General features: G+C 38.9%; 1 protein-coding gene across 5 annotated transcripts in view; it reads right to left on the bottom strand.

The window, feature by feature from the left end:
• NBAS (NBAS subunit of NRZ tethering complex) overlaps positions 1 to 18282 on the bottom strand; it is a 341753-nt gene that overhangs the window by 257488 nt on the left and 65983 nt on the right. For all 5 annotated transcript variants that reach the window (XM_059942180.1, XM_059942182.1, XM_059942181.1 and 2 more), the window contains 4 exons: positions 14411 to 14539; positions 5062 to 5125; positions 2050 to 2243; positions 671 to 928 (listed from right to left, as the gene is read on the bottom strand). In XM_059942180.1, coding sequence (XP_059798163.1) covers positions 671 to 928; positions 2050 to 2243; positions 5062 to 5125; positions 14411 to 14539 — 645 coding nt within the window. The remainder of the gene's footprint in view (positions 1 to 670; positions 929 to 2049; positions 2244 to 5061; positions 5126 to 14410; positions 14540 to 18282) is intronic.

Raw genomic sequence — 18282 nt, 5'->3', positions numbered from 1 at the left:
TGCAGTGTCAATATGATGATAGAATGAATGATGACAGCGTAGGTCATTCCTAACCACCTTCATGTGCACTGTGGCACCAGAAGGTCACAAACATGACCAGGGGCAGATAGATCAAGTATTTCTTTTAAGCGCTTTAACAGAAAGATGAGAAACAGAGGTGAAATACCCATGGTTATAAAGTAAAATGGCAAAACCAGGACGAGCAGGGCGGCCCGACTCCTCGTCCAGGACTCCGCTTGTGACACTGCAGCACAAACACGTGGCATACTCAGTGTTGATCAAATCTGCTTCCCAAGCAAACCCTGGACTAGAAAGCAAGTCTGCAGGGCTTCCCTCATCTGCTGCAGTCTGAGGAGACGGCTGTACTTCAACACAGAAGAAGTGAGAGCTGAAGGCCACCACGAAGTGGAGCGAACACCTGGGCAGAGCCACCAAGTGGACAATCGGTCCCCACGAACTCACCTCCCATCCACTGCCCTTACTGTGACTGCTCAGGCACAAAGACCAGCATTATTCTCAGCAGCTTTATCATACTGACATGGCTAAGATGTCAACGAGAATAACAATCCCTCTTTAAATTTCTTCCTTTATTAAAAAAAATAGTTTTTTTCTCAATAGAGGCAAATCAAATCTGATGCTGTGACCGTGGACAGTAAGGGGACACCCTCACCTTCCTCTGGTAGAGCTCCTCTGGGGTCGTAGACCGCAGGCTCACCAGGCGGTAGTTTTTAGTAATGGTTCGCGGGCGTTTCCGGGCTGGTGCGAACCGCTCCATCTCAGTCACTAAGTACAAGCCCTGCTTTATATAACCGAAGTAGCGAGCCTTGGCAGACATTTCCGGATCGGAATCCGAATCCTCTTCTCCTTCACCTTCTTCTCCCGCCCTCGTCTCCAAACGAGATCGTTTGGGGGCGAGTTTAATCTCACACTGAATTGAAAAAGGAGATGTTGAATGAATAGTGAGGAACTAAAGATAAGTTTTTAGAGCCAATGAGAAAAATATTTTTAATTCTACTCTGGTTTGATTCATTACATCAGCCGTGGGATTAAAACTAAGAATGGAATTCAAAGAAACCCAACAACAAATGCTATATATTTACATCAATAGCTCCAGAAATATGCACAGAAGTTATTGGCTCCAAATCTCTAAAACTAAAGCCTGTTTTAATAATAGGTCATTAATACGGTCTTGTAAAATATATACCTGGTAATTATTTTAGGGAAATAAAGGAGTTGAGAATGTTAATTTCTTTCTTTTTGATATTTTTGTACCTGCTGTGAAAAGATGATTTTTTTCCATCTATTTAGCAACATGAACATGAAGGTATTTATTTGCTTTATCAAGAATAGCTCCTCCTCCTCCCCCAGCTTTTAAACAATGTCTTCACAAAGTTCTGAGTCTGAAGGCTGCCTGTTAAAGATAACTTTCATTCCAGACCTAACAGAGTTGCCTTCGATTTTAAGCCCTGGTTCTCTTTAAAGAACATCTTTAGACTCGGTACCAAACTTAAGGGTAGAAGACATTTGTCAGTCTGCACTGAAGTGAAGGCTATTGAAGGCCATTACCTTGAAAGACTTAAAATAATTTTAAATGACCAAAACATAACTTTAAGATATTAGCCTCTTTTCAAATTTTTTGTCATGATAAACAAGTTTTTCTTAATAAAAGAACCAAAAGTTTTAAGCTGTCATATTTCATAGGAATAGGTTAAAGACTGTATTTCTTAGGTAGTGATATTATTTATATTTTTAAGATAACTAATCCAGGAAAAGAGAAAAGCTATCATGTCAATGAGGAAGAAATGCTTTACAGAGAGCAAAATGACTATAAATGTTCTTCATTCTTAATACAAATGCAATTTTTTAAATTGTCTAAACAATAGATCTTTTTTATGCTGCACCCAAGTTCTGATTCCATTAACAAATTTTTCTTTTTAAAGACAAGATTAAATAATGGGATAACCAAAATTAAAATCAGATATTTAGATTTTTGGGGTAATAAATGTTTACTCTCAAACACACTGATTGCTTTAAAAGGGAAAGCCTTACCTCCAAAATTAAAAACCCCCCATCATGGGTAGCAGTGACTTGAGGGGATGGTTCAAACCATTCACAGGATTTTCCCAGTAAATTCTTCAAAGTTTTCACCGACGAAACAGTCAAAGCACCAGAGCAGCGAGCCAAAATCACTGCACTGTCCACCCACCAATTCACATCTATCAGTGGGTAAAAGGACTCTTTATCTAATGGGGGGAAAAGTAAATCAATACAAATCCATCTGTCAATGTGGTTTAAATACAACACACTTAGTCCAATAATCAATCTTAAAACCATATGAGTCCTAAAGGTATGACAAATAATAAGAAAAAATAAAATGTAAGTCACCACTCAGATTTTTACTCAAGTAGAAGATACAGAATGGTAATTTATTTAATGAACATCTGAATGCCAACAATTTGCCAAAGTCCATAGTTCTAGGGATGCAGAGGTAAATATATGAAGGTCTTTCTGCTCAAAAAATGAAAAATATTCAGAGATACATCACCATTTTCAACATATAAAAAAAGGTAGGTGCATACTGAGAAATGGCAGACTCAGGAAGAACTCTGACCTCCCTCTGGAGCAGGTCCTGAGATCCTCAGGTGAGAGGCACCTTCTTTATATCTCGAGGAAAGGAGCAGCCTTACTCCAAAGACGGAGGGAAGCCAAGAAAAATGGAAACAAACAGGCCTTGCTAAGTTCCTCCCAGTCTACTACCCTTAGCTCAGACCCTTTGGTCTCTCATGTCTTTCTACAACTTTCCACTCTTCACCCAACCTAGTATAAAACTGATCAGGTTTAACTGTTCCTCAGGTCTTCATTTCCTTATGAAGGTTCCTGTGTCCCTAAAACATATTAAATAAATGTGTATGCTTTTTTCTTTTTGTTAGTCCAATTTACTGGGTCTCAGCTGGAGAATCTAGTAGGGTAGTAGGAAAAAGAGCTTTTTCCTCCGCTATACTTGCAACTAATCAGAAAGAGGAAAACATATTCAAGACCAGAAAGGAATTTCAGGGGTTGGGGGAGGGTGGATAGAACTGAACTGTGGTTCACCAAATTAAGGCATTCAAAAGGAAATGGCATGATATTTACTATAATTTTATTGCCCTTTTATACCTTACTTGTTCCACTAAGGATCTGACGAGGTTTAAAGGTAATACACACAAAGTACACCATAAATTTTAAAATATATGTAAACACTTGACTAAGGAGATAGAGATTTTAAAATAGGAGGTTAATGGAATTCCCTGGCAGTCCAGTGGTTAGGACTGGGCACTTTCACTGCCGTGGGCACGAGTTCGATCCCTGCTTGGGGAACGAAGATCCCAGAAGCCATGCAGCACGGCCAAATTAAAAATAAAATAAAATAAAATAGGAGGTTAACTCCATGAGAATAACTCATTATTTTAATTAAAAAACAAAAACCATGACAACTCAACATTTTCTTCCGATTTAAGCCTAAAGCAATCTATATAAATAAGGAATTCCAAGAAAACATGAAAAGCAGTGTTCCTAGGCTTACAGCTTAATGTAATGCGGGATGAAAAGGAGCAAATCATTTAAATATGCAGTCAACTTTCTAATTTGACAAATTATATTTTTTCTAAAAAATGTTTTTCTGAATGAGTATTTCGGATGATTATTTAACAAAAGCGAATACATGAACAGGACACGTGATATTAACGAATCAATACTTTCAGGGTCTTTAAATGTGAATTAGAAGCATAATTTAATAAAGATTTTGAACCTTGTAACTATCACTAATTTTATAGGAGACACTTAAAAATTCAGCAGTGTTTAACTTGGGGAGTTTCACCTGAAGAAAAAGGAACCAATTACTCAAAGTAACTCAATATTTTAATTTTTGTTTTTAATTCTAATCTACCAATTAAATAATCACTATTGCTTTTAATTAAATGTAAATACTGGGTTTCTTTTCTATTTATAAAAGTAATACATGCTCACTGCTAAAAAAAAAAAAAAAAAAAAAAAGCTTAGATATGGAGATGTATGAAAAGAGAAAGTCCCTCCAACCTCTTATTACCTACCATCTACCACACCGGCACCCCAGCCCCAGAGATAACTACTCAGAGTTTACCCTTTGAGGAATCCCTTTCTGCTATCCCCTCCATGCTCATTTACAAAGGAGTACACTTACGAGCTTTGAACTCAGTGTGCCATCTCCGCGCTGGCCTGTGGAGGGAGAGCCACGCTGCATGCCACAGGCTCTGCCTCAGCCTTGGGAAAACTCAAAATACTAACACCTGACGGTCAGAAAGCTGGATCTGTTGCCTTGTCCCCATCCTATGAAATCTTGGTGTTCCTTCCAAAATGAAGCAGAAGTATCTAGAGACTTTTATATGTAGGGTAGCTCAATATGCCACCCCAAAATGTGCCACTGTGGCATAATGATTATTTTGGGCTAGAGGCCACTGAGAAGAAGCAGACACAAGAAAAGCTCCCTGCCCTCTACCTATATGCGTAAAAGTAGGACATAAATTTACAAAGTCGTTCCCCTCTCCGCTCTCTACCACGAAGGAGAAGAGTTCATCACTGGAAACAAATTTAGACCCTTATGAGCCCAGAGACAGCACCGAAGGAATCTACATAACTAAGTAGTGCTTATCTTCCATTACTTTCCCCACATGTTTGCCTTCCCACAATATGCCACTCCTAGAAACTCCAACTGCTTTTCCTTTGTCTTGTCACTTCCCTAAAAATTTACTGTTTCTTTGGTTAGATGCTGTATAAGCCCAATTTCCAACCATCCCTCGGAGTTACTCATCCCTGGGTACCTTCATGTATAAACTCAATGTACGTGCTAATAAACTTCTGCTTGTTTTTCTCTTATTAATCTGTCTTTTGTCAATCTAATTTTACAGAGCCCCAGCCAGAGAACCTAGGATAGTAGAAAGAAAAGGAGTTTTCCCTCCCCTACATGTATCATACCATCTAAAAAGCACCTGTATTAAACAACACGAGTCTCTTACGGTTTTAATCATCATACATCATAAAACTCACCTTTGATTTTTTTTCTCTTCTCAGTAGAGAGTCTCCAATCAGGATTAAGGTCATCATAGCCTGGCTGAATTTGAAAAACAGGCACATAAATTCTTGGATCAACAAGGTAAGAAAATTATAAGAACATCATCAAGAACTTTGGATTTTTCTTTTTCAACAAAAAACAGAAATGATGCTTTCCTTTCATCTCTTAGTTACACCTAGTTGAAATCTATTCCGCTCCAAGATCTTGAAAAGCAATTGTTCTTATACCTAAGATGTGCACATGCAAGTATTGTGACTCAATTTAATGAAGAAAGTAGCATGAATAAGAACTGTGATGGCAAGCATATAATTCATACAAATGAAAGCAGGATACACTAACAATTCTGCACACACACACGCACACCTGCACACTGGGAGGAGGACAGCCACGCTGCTATGACTAAAACACCAGCCTGGATGTAAGAGCTACCCTGCCGCTCGTAAGGCCAGCAACCCTCCAGGTCTCAGTTCCCACAGCTCTGAGGTTGGACTCCACAACTTCCGTGTCATCCCCAGTTCTAACTTTCTATGACTGAAAACCTATTGTACTAAGTCAAAAAATATAACCATGCAATCCTCAAATTCAACACATTCACAGTCTAATCTCACGGCAACACAATGTCCTGCCCACCTTTGTGAACGTGAGGACACACCGCGATCTCTCAAGCATCACAAAACAACAGAGATTAAGCCACTGCCAGACATTTCCCAGGCCCACGTTAATTCCATAACCTCCAGAATCACAATAGTATGGGGGGAAAAAACAACAAAATATCAATTGGGGGTTATCTGAAATCTTAAGCCCAAAAAAAGTGATGCTGTACTTATGTCAAAATGGGCTTTTTCATCTTATGCAACAGAATAATTACCGATTTATCAGTGGCTTATACGTTAGGGTATTAAAACTGATATTTCTTTCCATACCCTGAGAGAACTTTCTGCTCTCCCCTACTATAAGTCGCTCAGAGCAGACCCTGAGAACAGAAGATATAATTCGCTAACTTTATCAGAAAAAAGTTGCCATAAAAGGCTATTTATATACTAGGCAAAGAAATGGATTGTCCTTAAGTATAAAAAAAAAAAAAAAAAATTAAGTTTCAAAAAATTAGAATAAGGTACGTATTACTGAAAATAATCAACTAAAATAAAATCTTATTTGACCATTAAAGGCACCTTAGAAGCTTCAGTAGCTCCGAACCACCAGCTGCACCTCCACCAACAGCACCAGAGGCGTGCCAGCGTTTATTTACATGATGCCATGTGTGCCTCCCCACGTACATTCTGGAGTACACAGGAAAGTATGGGATAACACTTTAGAACTTTAAGCCCCACAAACAACAACAATTACGATTCAGCCTTGGGTAAATTTAAGGACGTATAGATCACAAAGAAATTTAACAAGAACTCTTGAGAAAAAAATGTAAAAAGAAGTCATCTCATTGGCATAAGCACTTTGAGAATTCAAAGTGTGCTTGTCTTCATCAAAGTTAATGATGAGCAAGAGAACCATGAACAAGCAGTCCTAGTCTAGTAGAGCCAGTCTCCACACTCTGGGACTAGACCGTATGAACAAGCAGTGCTAGTCTAGTAGAGCCAGTCTCCACACTCTGGGACTAGACTGTATGAACAAGCAGTACTAGTCTCGTAGAGCCAGTCTCCACACTCTGGGACTAGACCGTATGAACAAGCAGTACTAGTCTCGTAGAGCCAGTCTCCACACTCTGGGACTAGACCGTATGAACAAGCAGTACTAGTCTAGTAGAGCCAGTCTCCACACTCTGGGACTAGACCGTATGAACAAGCAGTGCTAGTCTAGTAGAGCCAGTCTCCACACTCTGGGACTAGACTGTATGAACAAGCAGTACTAGTCTCGTAGAGCCAGTCTCCACACTCTGGGACTAGACCGTATGAACAAGCAGTACTAGTCTCGTAGAGCCAGTCTCCACACTCTGGGACTAGACTGTTCCATGCAGATTGCTTAGATAATGGGTGTCTCTTGTGAAACCAATTTTAAACCCAAGGTGAAGATTTGTTCCTCTGCATCCAGGACTCTGTTAGTCATCCTTGGACTCCCACGTCTGTCAGTGCCCACCCCTGTCACAGTAGTTAAATGCTGAATGAGGGAATGAACTAATTAATCCTTTGAATCACTGAGCTCTAAGTAGAATGTCTAAGCTACAGAAAAATTAGTCGACATAGTACAAATATTCCTACACCTTCTCAAAAGTGTGGTTTCTTCTGCTATTTAGTCAATGAATACTGTGCACTTACACTATGAAAGAAAGAAGAAAAAAAAAAATCAGACATTACATGCCCTATACTCAAGCACATAGATGGCTAAGAAATGGGTATAACTAACTATAACCCAAGGTCAAATTTGATAACTGCCCAAAAAAGAGGTATAGATAAAAGTGCTAAGGGTCTTCAAAGGATCAAGAGATCATATTGGATACGGGCTTGAGAAAGATGAAGGGAGTTCAAGACGATCAAAGAAAGCCTGATGGTGTTATATATGTTTATGGCTGGATAAGACCTGGATGTAGAAAATGGGTGGAGGACAACGTTCCAGTGGGAGACCACAGTGTACACAGAAGGACACAGGTAGGGAAAGGCTAAGCTTATTCAGGAAAAAAAAGTAGGTCAAAGTACGGGACTACAAGGCATCATATTCTAATTATATGCATTTTTGTTTGTTTTAGGGTTTGGGGGGGAGGAGAGGATTAATGAAATCATTTTTTTTCATTGTGGTGAAATGAACATAAAATTAACCATTTTTAAATGAATAATTCAGTGGTATTTAGTACGTTCACAATGTCTGCCACCTCCATCTAGTTCCAAAACATTTTTTATCCCTTCAAAATAAAGCTTAGGCATTAGGCAGTTACTCCCTTTCCCCTTTCCCCAGCCGTAGCCACCACCAATGTGCCCTCTATCTCTGTGGATTTACCTATTCTGGGTATTTTGTATAAATGAATTCAAACAACCTTTTGTGTCTGGCTTCTTTCACTTATCATAATGTTCTCAAGGGTCATCCAAGTTGTGGCATGGATTGGTAGTTCATTCCTTTTTTATGGCTGCATAATATTCTATCGCAAGTATATAGCACAATTTGTCCATCCTTCTGTTAACAGACGTTTGGGTTGTTTCCAGCTTGCGGCTGCTGTGAACACGTGTGCGAATGTACTTGTTTGACTACCTGTTTTAAATTCTTTGGGGTATATACCTGTCTGTACTTTTGTCTTAGAAGTACACAGCAATTCAGTCTATATATCTGAACTAAGCGTTCAACTTCACAATATGTGGGAGTTTGATGACATTATCTGTACAGTATATTTAAGAAAGAAGCCCAAACAAAATCCCAAACTTACCTCTGCCTCAGGCAGCGTTGGCCTGCCAGACCAGCAACCTGACGGCTTGTCCCTTGCTGCTTTCTACACTGGCATTCCCACTGCTCCCCTTATACTATTCAAACTGGCCCCAACTTACCACCCTTCAGAGCCAAGGACTCTGTGAGGAGAACCATGACCTGGCTGTGCTTTATGACATCTGATCAAACTCTGTAGGCTGCTACTTTGAAGACAGGATCCCCAAGCTCCCAAGACCCCCAGGAAAGCGGGGGGTGGGGGGTACTCAGTCCCAGGACTATGTTGATATATCCTGAGCGGCAACCTCCACGCCACTCCTCTCTGTGTGACGTGCTACCGTATGTCTGAAAACAGCCTCCGGTGCCCTCACTTTATAGGGCAGCAGTAGCCTAGAGGAGGATGTCCTAAGGATACAGCTATAGATTTTGTTCCGAGAGGCTATTATGGCTAAAGCATAGAGCTTAAATCTGTTTTCTTCAGATTTAAGGATTTTATTTGCTGACTTTTTGTTTGTTTGTTTGTTTTTTTACAGCTAGAAGCTAAATATAACAAAGACCTTGTCGCCAACAGCATAAAAGCAACCTTTAAATGTTTATTCATTCCACAAACATTTATTATTAGTATTTAATACACCAAGTCCTTTGTTAGCTCTCAGGGAAGAAATGTATATTCAATTCAGCGCCTCTTCTCAAAGAGCTGACAGTCTAGTGAAGTTGTGAAAACAGCTGTGGTTTAGATCATGATTAATGACATGAACTGTCATCTTCCCATTTATCCTTCACTGATTCATCCACTTAACAAAATTAGGCCAGTACCTACTATGTGTCAAAGAGAAAATACAATCAAATGGAAAAGGTTAGTTTTGTGTCTACTACATCCAAGTAAGTACAAATAAGCAAGTAATAAAACTCCTTCAGAGAACAATTAAGGACAAAAATGAGATGTAAATATATAAACATAACATATGGGAAATGTTTGAAATGAAAATCACTTTGGCAATTTTACTATATATTCCAAACATGAACAAAACTTAATACAGATTTCTAGCCAGATGGATTTTCATACTGACAATGAAAGCCAAAGTATTTAATCAACTAAAAACTGGATAGAAGTAAATCAGAACGGGCACTTCCAAACTATCTTTAATCATTAGATTTTACAGAGAAAATCCTCATTCAAACAAAGCATATTATGGAAACTAATAAGGTAGCGTATTGCTTGAAGAAAGGCCCAGATGAGCTGAATTCACAATTTGGTAAAAGACTTTAAGTCTGTATAGTGCAAGAGAAACATTAGTTTTTTTCTCAGGCAATGTTTAAGGTAAAGTTACAAGCTAACTATACACTATATACTATATATTCTATTTTAAACTAATTGCCTCTCCATTCATTTCCCAGAGTAGCCACAAAGAAATCCAAAGCCTGTCCTACTTGGCTGACCCAAGGTCACTTGATTAAACTGGACGAATGAGAAAAGAGCAGCTGTTTTAAGTGCTTTTCAGCTGTTTAAGAGTTCTTCAGTGATTTTCAGCCAGTGATGAATACATAAAGTGACACCATACATTTGGTAAGTGACAATATTATACCTCTCGCTTATTAATATGTTCACATTCCCAGTGTCTCTACATAATGAACTGCACAACTCCAGGTGTCATTTGGATAAACCACACGGGCTATCTCTCCCTGTTTTCCATTAACATCTTAACTAGTACCCAATTTGCCCACTTAAAGTCAGTACTTCTAAATATAAGCACCGTAAGAAGATTCTCTGGAAAAAAGGCTTGACCTACAAAGTCAGAGGACCTCAGTCAAAATGGAACACTGATTCTAACATTTAGTGATCTAAGTTAACTTCTTTTAGCACTATTCCCATCTCTTAAAATGAGTATAAAAACATTTTTTACTTAACAGGGTGTTTTGTGAAGTAAATGAGAGAGATGAAAATTGCTGTTGATAGCCAAGCCTTACTATACACACACTATTTATTCCCAACAATCCTCCTCCCCAACACCACCAACTGAAGTATGCACCATTCCTCCGAGCTTATCTTTTCATAATATTAACATGTTATTTTATTAATTTGTTTATAATTTCCCTTGCAAGACTATGAATGTCCTAAGGGCAAGGATTGTGACTTATTGCATTTTCTACTGCAGCACTCGGTAGAGATTCAAATACTTGAACTTTATTATTTTACGATAATTATTCTGAATAAAGTAACAACCTACTCTTGATAGCACTGTTAACATGCAAGCTTTATAACATTTACTCTAATGCACTATTATTTTTATTTAAGTATAGTTTATGTACAATATTATATGTTACAGGTGTACAACATAGTGGTTCACAATTTTTAAAGGTTATACTCCACTTATAGTTATTATAAAATACTGGCTATATTCCCTGTGTTGTACAATATATCCTTGTAGCTTATTTCATACATAATAGCTTGTACCTCTTAATCCCCTGCCCATATCTTGCCCCTCCCCTCTTCCTTCTCACTACTGGTAACCACTAGTTTGTTCTCTATATCTGACTAGTACACTAGATTTTAATGACTCTCTTCAAACATTAAAGTCAAATCTAAAATGTCCAATATCCAATGTGATTCATCCCCGGAATGTTCGTGAAAGACTCAAACAAAGTATGGTTGTTCAAACTTCTTTTGCTGGACAAAGAGTTACCACCCTCACCTCATGTCACCACATCGTAAGTACTGTGATATGATATCGATCATAAAGTTAAGGGTTTACCAATGACAGACTTTCTCAATTACTTATTCTAGTATCTGGTACACACTAATTAGCTCAAGAGTTCAACACATCTGAGAGGGCTGAAGAAATCCGTGTTACATTCGCAGAGAAGAAGAATTTGTCTCTGTTCTTTTAAAGGTCACATCAAATAAAGCCTAATAAGAAACCTAACAAATAGGGGTTTTCCCACCTTTTTTTAAAGTGTATTTATTTTCTCACATGGTCATGGAAAGAGCATGGACATCAGAGCCAGAGAGCTATGAAATCAAATCTCAGTTCTCCTGCTTACTTGCTGAAAAACCCTAGGACAAAATTAGTGCTCAGTAAATAATAATAGAGGTTATTATTAGAGTAAATTTTATAAAAGCTGCAAGACTACGTGTACATGTACCTCGATCCTACTGAGCTTTGTAAGCCTAGATTAAATGTATCAAAAGAAAGCAGAGCATTCTGGAAAAATGATGAAGCCTCACAGGAGTTTGTTTATGATGGAATGAAGTTTCACAAAGTAAAATAGAAAGGGTTAGACAAAAGTAGGGAGCAGGAGAGGAGGGTTCAGGGGGCAGGTATAAAGCAGCATAATGACCAGACTGGAAAAGATGGCAGGTTAAATGAAGGAGCTTTTGCATTTTGATCACAACCTTTGAAGAGATAAAATGAAATGCCCTCCCTGTTCTCAACTTTGGACAAAAATTTACTTTGAGGCTAGCACTGGCAGGGGTCTCAGAGGGCAACGTCTGTCCTACTCAGCTAGTTTTCCCAGGTGCTGAGCAGCAGCAGGAAAGGGAGGGGCTGGCAGCCACTGGCCTGCGATGGGAAGCGCTCTGGAATGAGGGTGTGCGGAGCAGCCTTGGTGATGGCAACCAGGGCCACGGTTTTCAGCTCTGTGAGCCCCAAATCCCTTTTTTTTCCAGTTTACTCAAGCATTCAAGGGAGATCATTTATACCAACCAAATCAGAAGAAACTGATAGGTAAGCCCAAAAAGGTGTAAATTATAATAAAAGATACAACTAGCTTGTGGAGTTGTATCATCATACAGTCTGTCTGCAGACTGTAGGGGTGGGAGGAGCACTGAATCAGAGCCACAGAGATAAGGCGGAAACTCTGTGAGGTACAACAGAAAAATCAGGCTTCAGCAATTCCTGATGAACTGCCTTCTAAACTCTCAGCGTATTTCTGTTCAAAAGTCTCTCCCTAAGACAACACTAGAGACAAATTTCTGGCCTGAACTCATGTCCTCCCATCATGCATCTCTGTTGCCATTTCCAAATTCCCCTCCTTTCTTGTCACATTACCTTTCTGATGGCCTATTCCAAATGACTGAGATATTTACATTTATTCATGCCTGAGTTTCAAGATTTTTAAACAATTTTTGTGTTTTTAATAGAATCATTATAAAAACCCAATAAATAACATTCATGAGCTAAAGAGTAATGATTATAATGAAACTGATTGGCAACTAACAATAAAAATGTCTAACCAGTTAAAAATTCAAGTATATGCCAATAAGGACTACAAAAGATGCAGTTTATCTTTGCATGCAAAAAAAAAAAGGTACCCAGAATTTCAGAAAATGAAACAGCATACTAATGAATTTTTTTAAATAGCCCTTATGCTATATGTACGACATTCTAGGACATTCACAAGATCAAACATTAAGTGTGCTTCAAAACTTAATCAATATTTCTATTCCAAATGACTTTAATATTCAAAGCGTTCACCTTTTAAGAAAAAGCTTGCTCAAATGTAAAATTTCCCATATATAATAGAACATCAGGGTCTTCCCAAATAACAAAAGCTAAGTATCTTAACACTGTACATTGATAACCATGAAAAATGCACGGTACCTTCTGGATCAATTAATTATCTGATGAGCCTAGCTAAATACATTAAAAAAAAACAGTTTTGAGAGCTGGTCCACTCCACTTCTAGAGTGAAGATATAAGTCAACTTAGCTCTCATTTCAGAGGAGACAGAAAGAATGTCCCTCTATTTGGCTACTGAGGTTGATAACTGAGGAGGATCTCTTTCTTCTATTTAGAACAAATCTAGATCTAGTAAGTAAGACAGAGTAGCAGAGATGTGGAGACCAAATTAAATTCAACATGGTGAGGAACTGGGGCGGGGGGGGAAGGTGGGGGGAGGGAATCTTCCTACAATTGTGTCTAAGAGAAAAAATTGAAGAACAGCAAAAACAAATAAATTTAAGTCTGTGAAGAGTATGAAAATATAGAGCCCCTTTCTCTTTTCCTCTATTCTGAGAAATACAAAATACTGTTTGCTTATTAAGAATTCTTTTATAGTGCAGTTTGATGAAATGAAATTCAAAAGAATGCTAATAAAAAGACCTTGATCCATTCAGACCTTGCAGGGAGTATGCTCCTTTCTTAGAATCACAGAAGTACCCACCAAAGCTGGTGAAAGGATACTCCTGTAGGAAAGGGGAATGGGGATGTGAGGGAAGGAGAACACTCAAAGTGCTGACATGCAAAATCATTTTCAGAGGAGTAAAAGATTTATAACATAAGCTGTATCTAATTGAGAAGATTTTTCTTAAATCTTCACTCTATCACATGCGTGGCATTAAATGAGCATTATACCTTACCTGCCCATCCTGATTTTAGATTACAATAGACATTGATACTATCCGTTACTAAACAACTCAATTGTTTAATTCTCAAACCCTGTTATTTCCAGACACTAAAAAAATGAACAGTTCTACCTTTCTCTGTATCTTCTCTATCTACCTTTTGAGTAAAGAGAAGATAACTCCCTTCAACCTTAAGGAAGCCCAGGATTACTAGCACTGCAAGATTTGGAAAGAAGTCTAACCTTTTTACGATACTGACCCTTCAAATCTTTGATATTAGTTAACTTTTGCTGAAAAATTAACATCTCCATTCTGTATTTTTGCAATGAGAAAGGGGGAAATGCAGAGATCAAAGGACAGATGACACTCAGGATACAGAGTGTCCTGCTTTACAAATTCGTATCAGCGCAGAGTGCTACTCTGTTCTTCATTTGTCCTACTACACTGATAATAGTATAATTTAAGTAAAGAATAGGACAGCTTTGGAATGATGACAGTGAGTAATAGCTGTGAGCTACATTTTAAAACGTAAAATATCATCAAAATGAAATTAGTATTGTCAGTACTCACCCTTAAGCGAGAATCATTCTAGGAATAATCATAATCAAGAGACACACCTGCTCATTTTGATTCCACTCCCCTTGCTGCTTCAGAGATGGAATGGCCCAGATGCTTAGTTTTCCTGAGAAGTGAATGGCTGCAAGGAGGGTCCCATCCGGAGAAAGGCTCATCTTAAAGATCCCATCCTAGACAATAATTATATTACATTAATGTCAGAGCAAGAGACTTGTAGCCAAATAGAAATAACTTTCAGAATTAACACTCTTTAGGGGTGCCATATCGTAAATGATCTCTCATAACTAAGGATTCTGACAGCTTCAGAACACTATAAATGTGCTCCGGAATATAAAAAACAGGACTCTTGCCCTTAAGGAGTTTTTGAAAATCTACTTTATAGTGTTACGATTTACATATAACCGAAAACCCAAATATGTGAGCATTATAAAAATATTCCTTTGTATCACACATAGATTACCATGAGTTCTCAATATCTTTTATGAGTGGATGTTGACAAAATTAAGAATTTCTTGAATTTTGGGTACACACCTTTACAAGAACCTTTACAAGATTCTATGCGAACACAATGCCTGGAATATTCTATACCATGGACAGGCCACAAATTCATGCTATGAAAAAGAAGGAAACGGAGAGGGAGAAAGAGAGAGATGAAGGAAAAGAGGGTCCAAATGGTGATGGGAATAAAAGACCGACTGGAGGAAAAAGCATTCCTTAATTTAAGAAACACGTTACAGGGGCTTCCCTGGTGGCGCAGTGGTTGAGAATCTGCCTGCTAATGCAGGGGACACGGGTTCGAGCCCTGGTCTGGGAAGATCCCACATGCCGCAGAGCGGCTGGGCCCGTGAGCCACAACTACTGAGCCTTCGCGTCTGGAGCTTGTGCTCCACAACAAGAGAGGCCGCAACAGTGAGAGGCCCGTGCACAGCGATGAAGAGTGGCCGCCGCTTGCCACAACTGGAGAAAGCCCTCGCACAGAAACAAAGACCCAACACAGCCAAAAATAAATAAATAAATAAAAAATTTTAAAAAAAGATTAAAAAAAAAAAAAAAGAAACACATTACATGTGTAAGGTATTCCAGACCTGCTGGCAAATTATTCAATTTAAGGATTCTAAGTGTTGCCACAGAACAGAGACATTCTGTAACACATTCTGACTTTACATGGCCAACCCCGGGTACACAGAGAAAGACGTGCCTTCCCAGTTCTACTTCTCCAGATAATCTCTCAGTCCTTTCCCATGAGGATACCAGGTTTGCTCAGTCACCACAAGAGAAACCACCCGAGCAGAGATGTTACCTGCCTCCCAACTACAACAGAACCAGAAGAACTGAAAAAACACTAACTAAAGACCTATTTCCCATTCAAGCATTTACTAAGAACAGGGTCTAAGGTAGTTTCCCCACAAAAAATAAAAGAGACCAGAAAATGGCAGTCCACAACCATATTTCTCCCGAATACTTAGAAAATCTGGCAACACGGGGCCCAAATGGCAATAATCAGATGGGACTAGGTAGTATATGCCCTCTTGAAAGGGTCATAAGCTTTCCAGTTAGCCAAAACCCCCATCATTCTCTATTATGGCCCCAAGATTAAGGCCAAAAGCTGCAGAACTGAAAACTAGAGATGACTATACTGAAAAACCATAGTTTACAACAGGTTCGATTCACTACATTATCTACCTGGCCTCTTGTAGACAGAGTCTAAGTCCTCAGGTCGAAAACGACTAAGGCACATTAGCCATCAAAAACAAAGAGGACAATTTCAGGAAGTGAGGAACATTGCCGCATGAGTGGATAGACAAGAAGATTAGCATCTGCTAATCTCCTCGCTGAAGACTAAAATCACTTTAATGAGATGTAACAGGTCTATCCCACAGTGTCATAATTTAATGTAAGAAAGACTAAAATACAAGTGCCTGGGAAGGAGAAGCAATAAAAGCAAAAGCACTTTAAGCAAAATTTTAAATACATCAGCTCTTTTCCTCTGTGATGGAGACGGGGGAATGAGTAGAAGATGAAGGACCTGGCATCTTCCTTTCACAACTCTAAAGTCAGTTAGCTCTATGGTTTTGCACAAGATGGGCCTCCGAAGCATAGATTTGCATTAATTAATGTGCCTCCGAAGCATAGATTTGCATTAATTAAAAGAACTCTCAGGGCTTCCCTGGTGGCACAGTGGTTAAGAATCTGCCTGCCAAGGCAGGGGACACAGGTTTTTGTCCTCGTCCAGGAAGATCCCACATGCTGCGGAGCAACTAAGCCCGGGCGCCACAACTACTGACCCTGCGCTCTAGAGCCTGCGAGCCACAACTACTGAAGCCCATGCGCCTAGAGCCCGTGCTCCGCAACGAAAGAAGCCACCGCAGTGAGAAGCCTGCGCATCGCAACGAAGACTAGCCCCCGCTCGCGGCAACTAGAGAAAGCCCGCGCACAGTAATGAAGGCCCAACACAGCCAAAAATAAAAATAAATAAAATAAATTAATTAAGAAAAAAAAAACTCTCCACCCATCCTTTACAGTTTCAGATGACGAAACTGAAGACCTGAAGGGTTACAACACTTGCCCAAGATCATCATTCGGTGTAAGTAGCAAAAGCTGAACCAGATGCAGTCTTCCATCCGCCTCCACGTCCCCTGATGGCACCATGATCACTGCCCTCACCTGGGCCAAAGCCTTTCTAGTAGTGACAGGCATGCTCCTCAGTAGAAATTATGACCAAGTATACCTTTCTATTTCATCACCTGAACAATTAGTCATATGTCATCTGTATGGTAACCTGCAGGTACACCATACGTTCCATTAAACAACCCCACTAAAAGTGCTTTGAAAGCAAGTAGGAGGTTTATCGATCTCTTCAACAAAAAACAAACCAAAAAATGTATACTGAATAATGCGAATAATTTAACAACAGCATTATGACCAGGGAAATAATGAGTGAATATGCTAAATTTCCCTTTGTTTTCACTCCTCCCTCCCTTCCTTCCATCCTTCCTCCATGCTTAAGTAATAAATACATTAACTAAAATGTTAACCATTTGCTTTTTTTTCTTCATCCCCTTAGTTTCATTTGATGCCATGACATTCACACTGCAAACTTACCATTCCTTTCCATAAGCATTTTGTTGTAGAAATTTGCACTCACACACACAAAAGTAGAAATTGCAGTATAATAAATACCCAGGGGCCCAACAACCATCTTAAACAAACATCAACATTCCAAGCTTGTCTCACATGTCATTCCCCAATCACCACAATGCCCTCAGGGGCCTTTGTGCCCTGGAGGATTTTAAAGCAAATCTCAGACATTACATGCATACACATTAAGTATACATTTCTTTCAAGTCCCAAGTTATCTGTTTAACTTTCATAAATATGCACAGTAAGAAGATATGGTTATTAGCAGCAACTGAATTGTAGCCAGCTGATGACACAGACAAGTCACCTATGTTACTTTAGAAACACAGTGATTTCCTTCTGAAATATAAACTCTGCTTCTTATTTGCAGAAACTTTTCTGAATTATCTATAGCATGCAGGGTATTTCTGGCCCAGAAAGTAATTTATTATCCTGACAGTAACTGTGACACAAGATGTAAAGCCACAGTTAGAAAATCCATGCTAAATTCTGTAAGCAGGGTCTGCAGTATTTGGAAACCTGAATGCCTATTGGTTGGCAAGGAAGAGAATTCAGGAGTGTATGCTTTGGAAATAGGAGGGAATGGCTTTTCAATCAACTGTACATCACAATAAAAGTAAACTTCTAACATTCAAACCATAACCCCTCATATTGTATTAAGATTTCTCAGCTTAAGTGAATAACAATCCTGTTCTCTTCTCCTCCATTTGAATTAAGTAGTTGTAAAGGCAATAAAATTTAGATGTAGCTGTAATTTTCACTTGGGTTAAAATGT

This window comes from Balaenoptera ricei, chromosome 13 (assembly GCF_028023285.1).
Source record: "Balaenoptera ricei isolate mBalRic1 chromosome 13, mBalRic1.hap2, whole genome shotgun sequence".
Classification (NCBI taxonomy): Eukaryota; Metazoa; Chordata; class Mammalia; order Artiodactyla; family Balaenopteridae; genus Balaenoptera; species Balaenoptera ricei.
The sequence above is the reverse complement of the archived record's forward strand: the minus strand, read 5'-3'. Positions and strand labels throughout refer to the sequence as shown.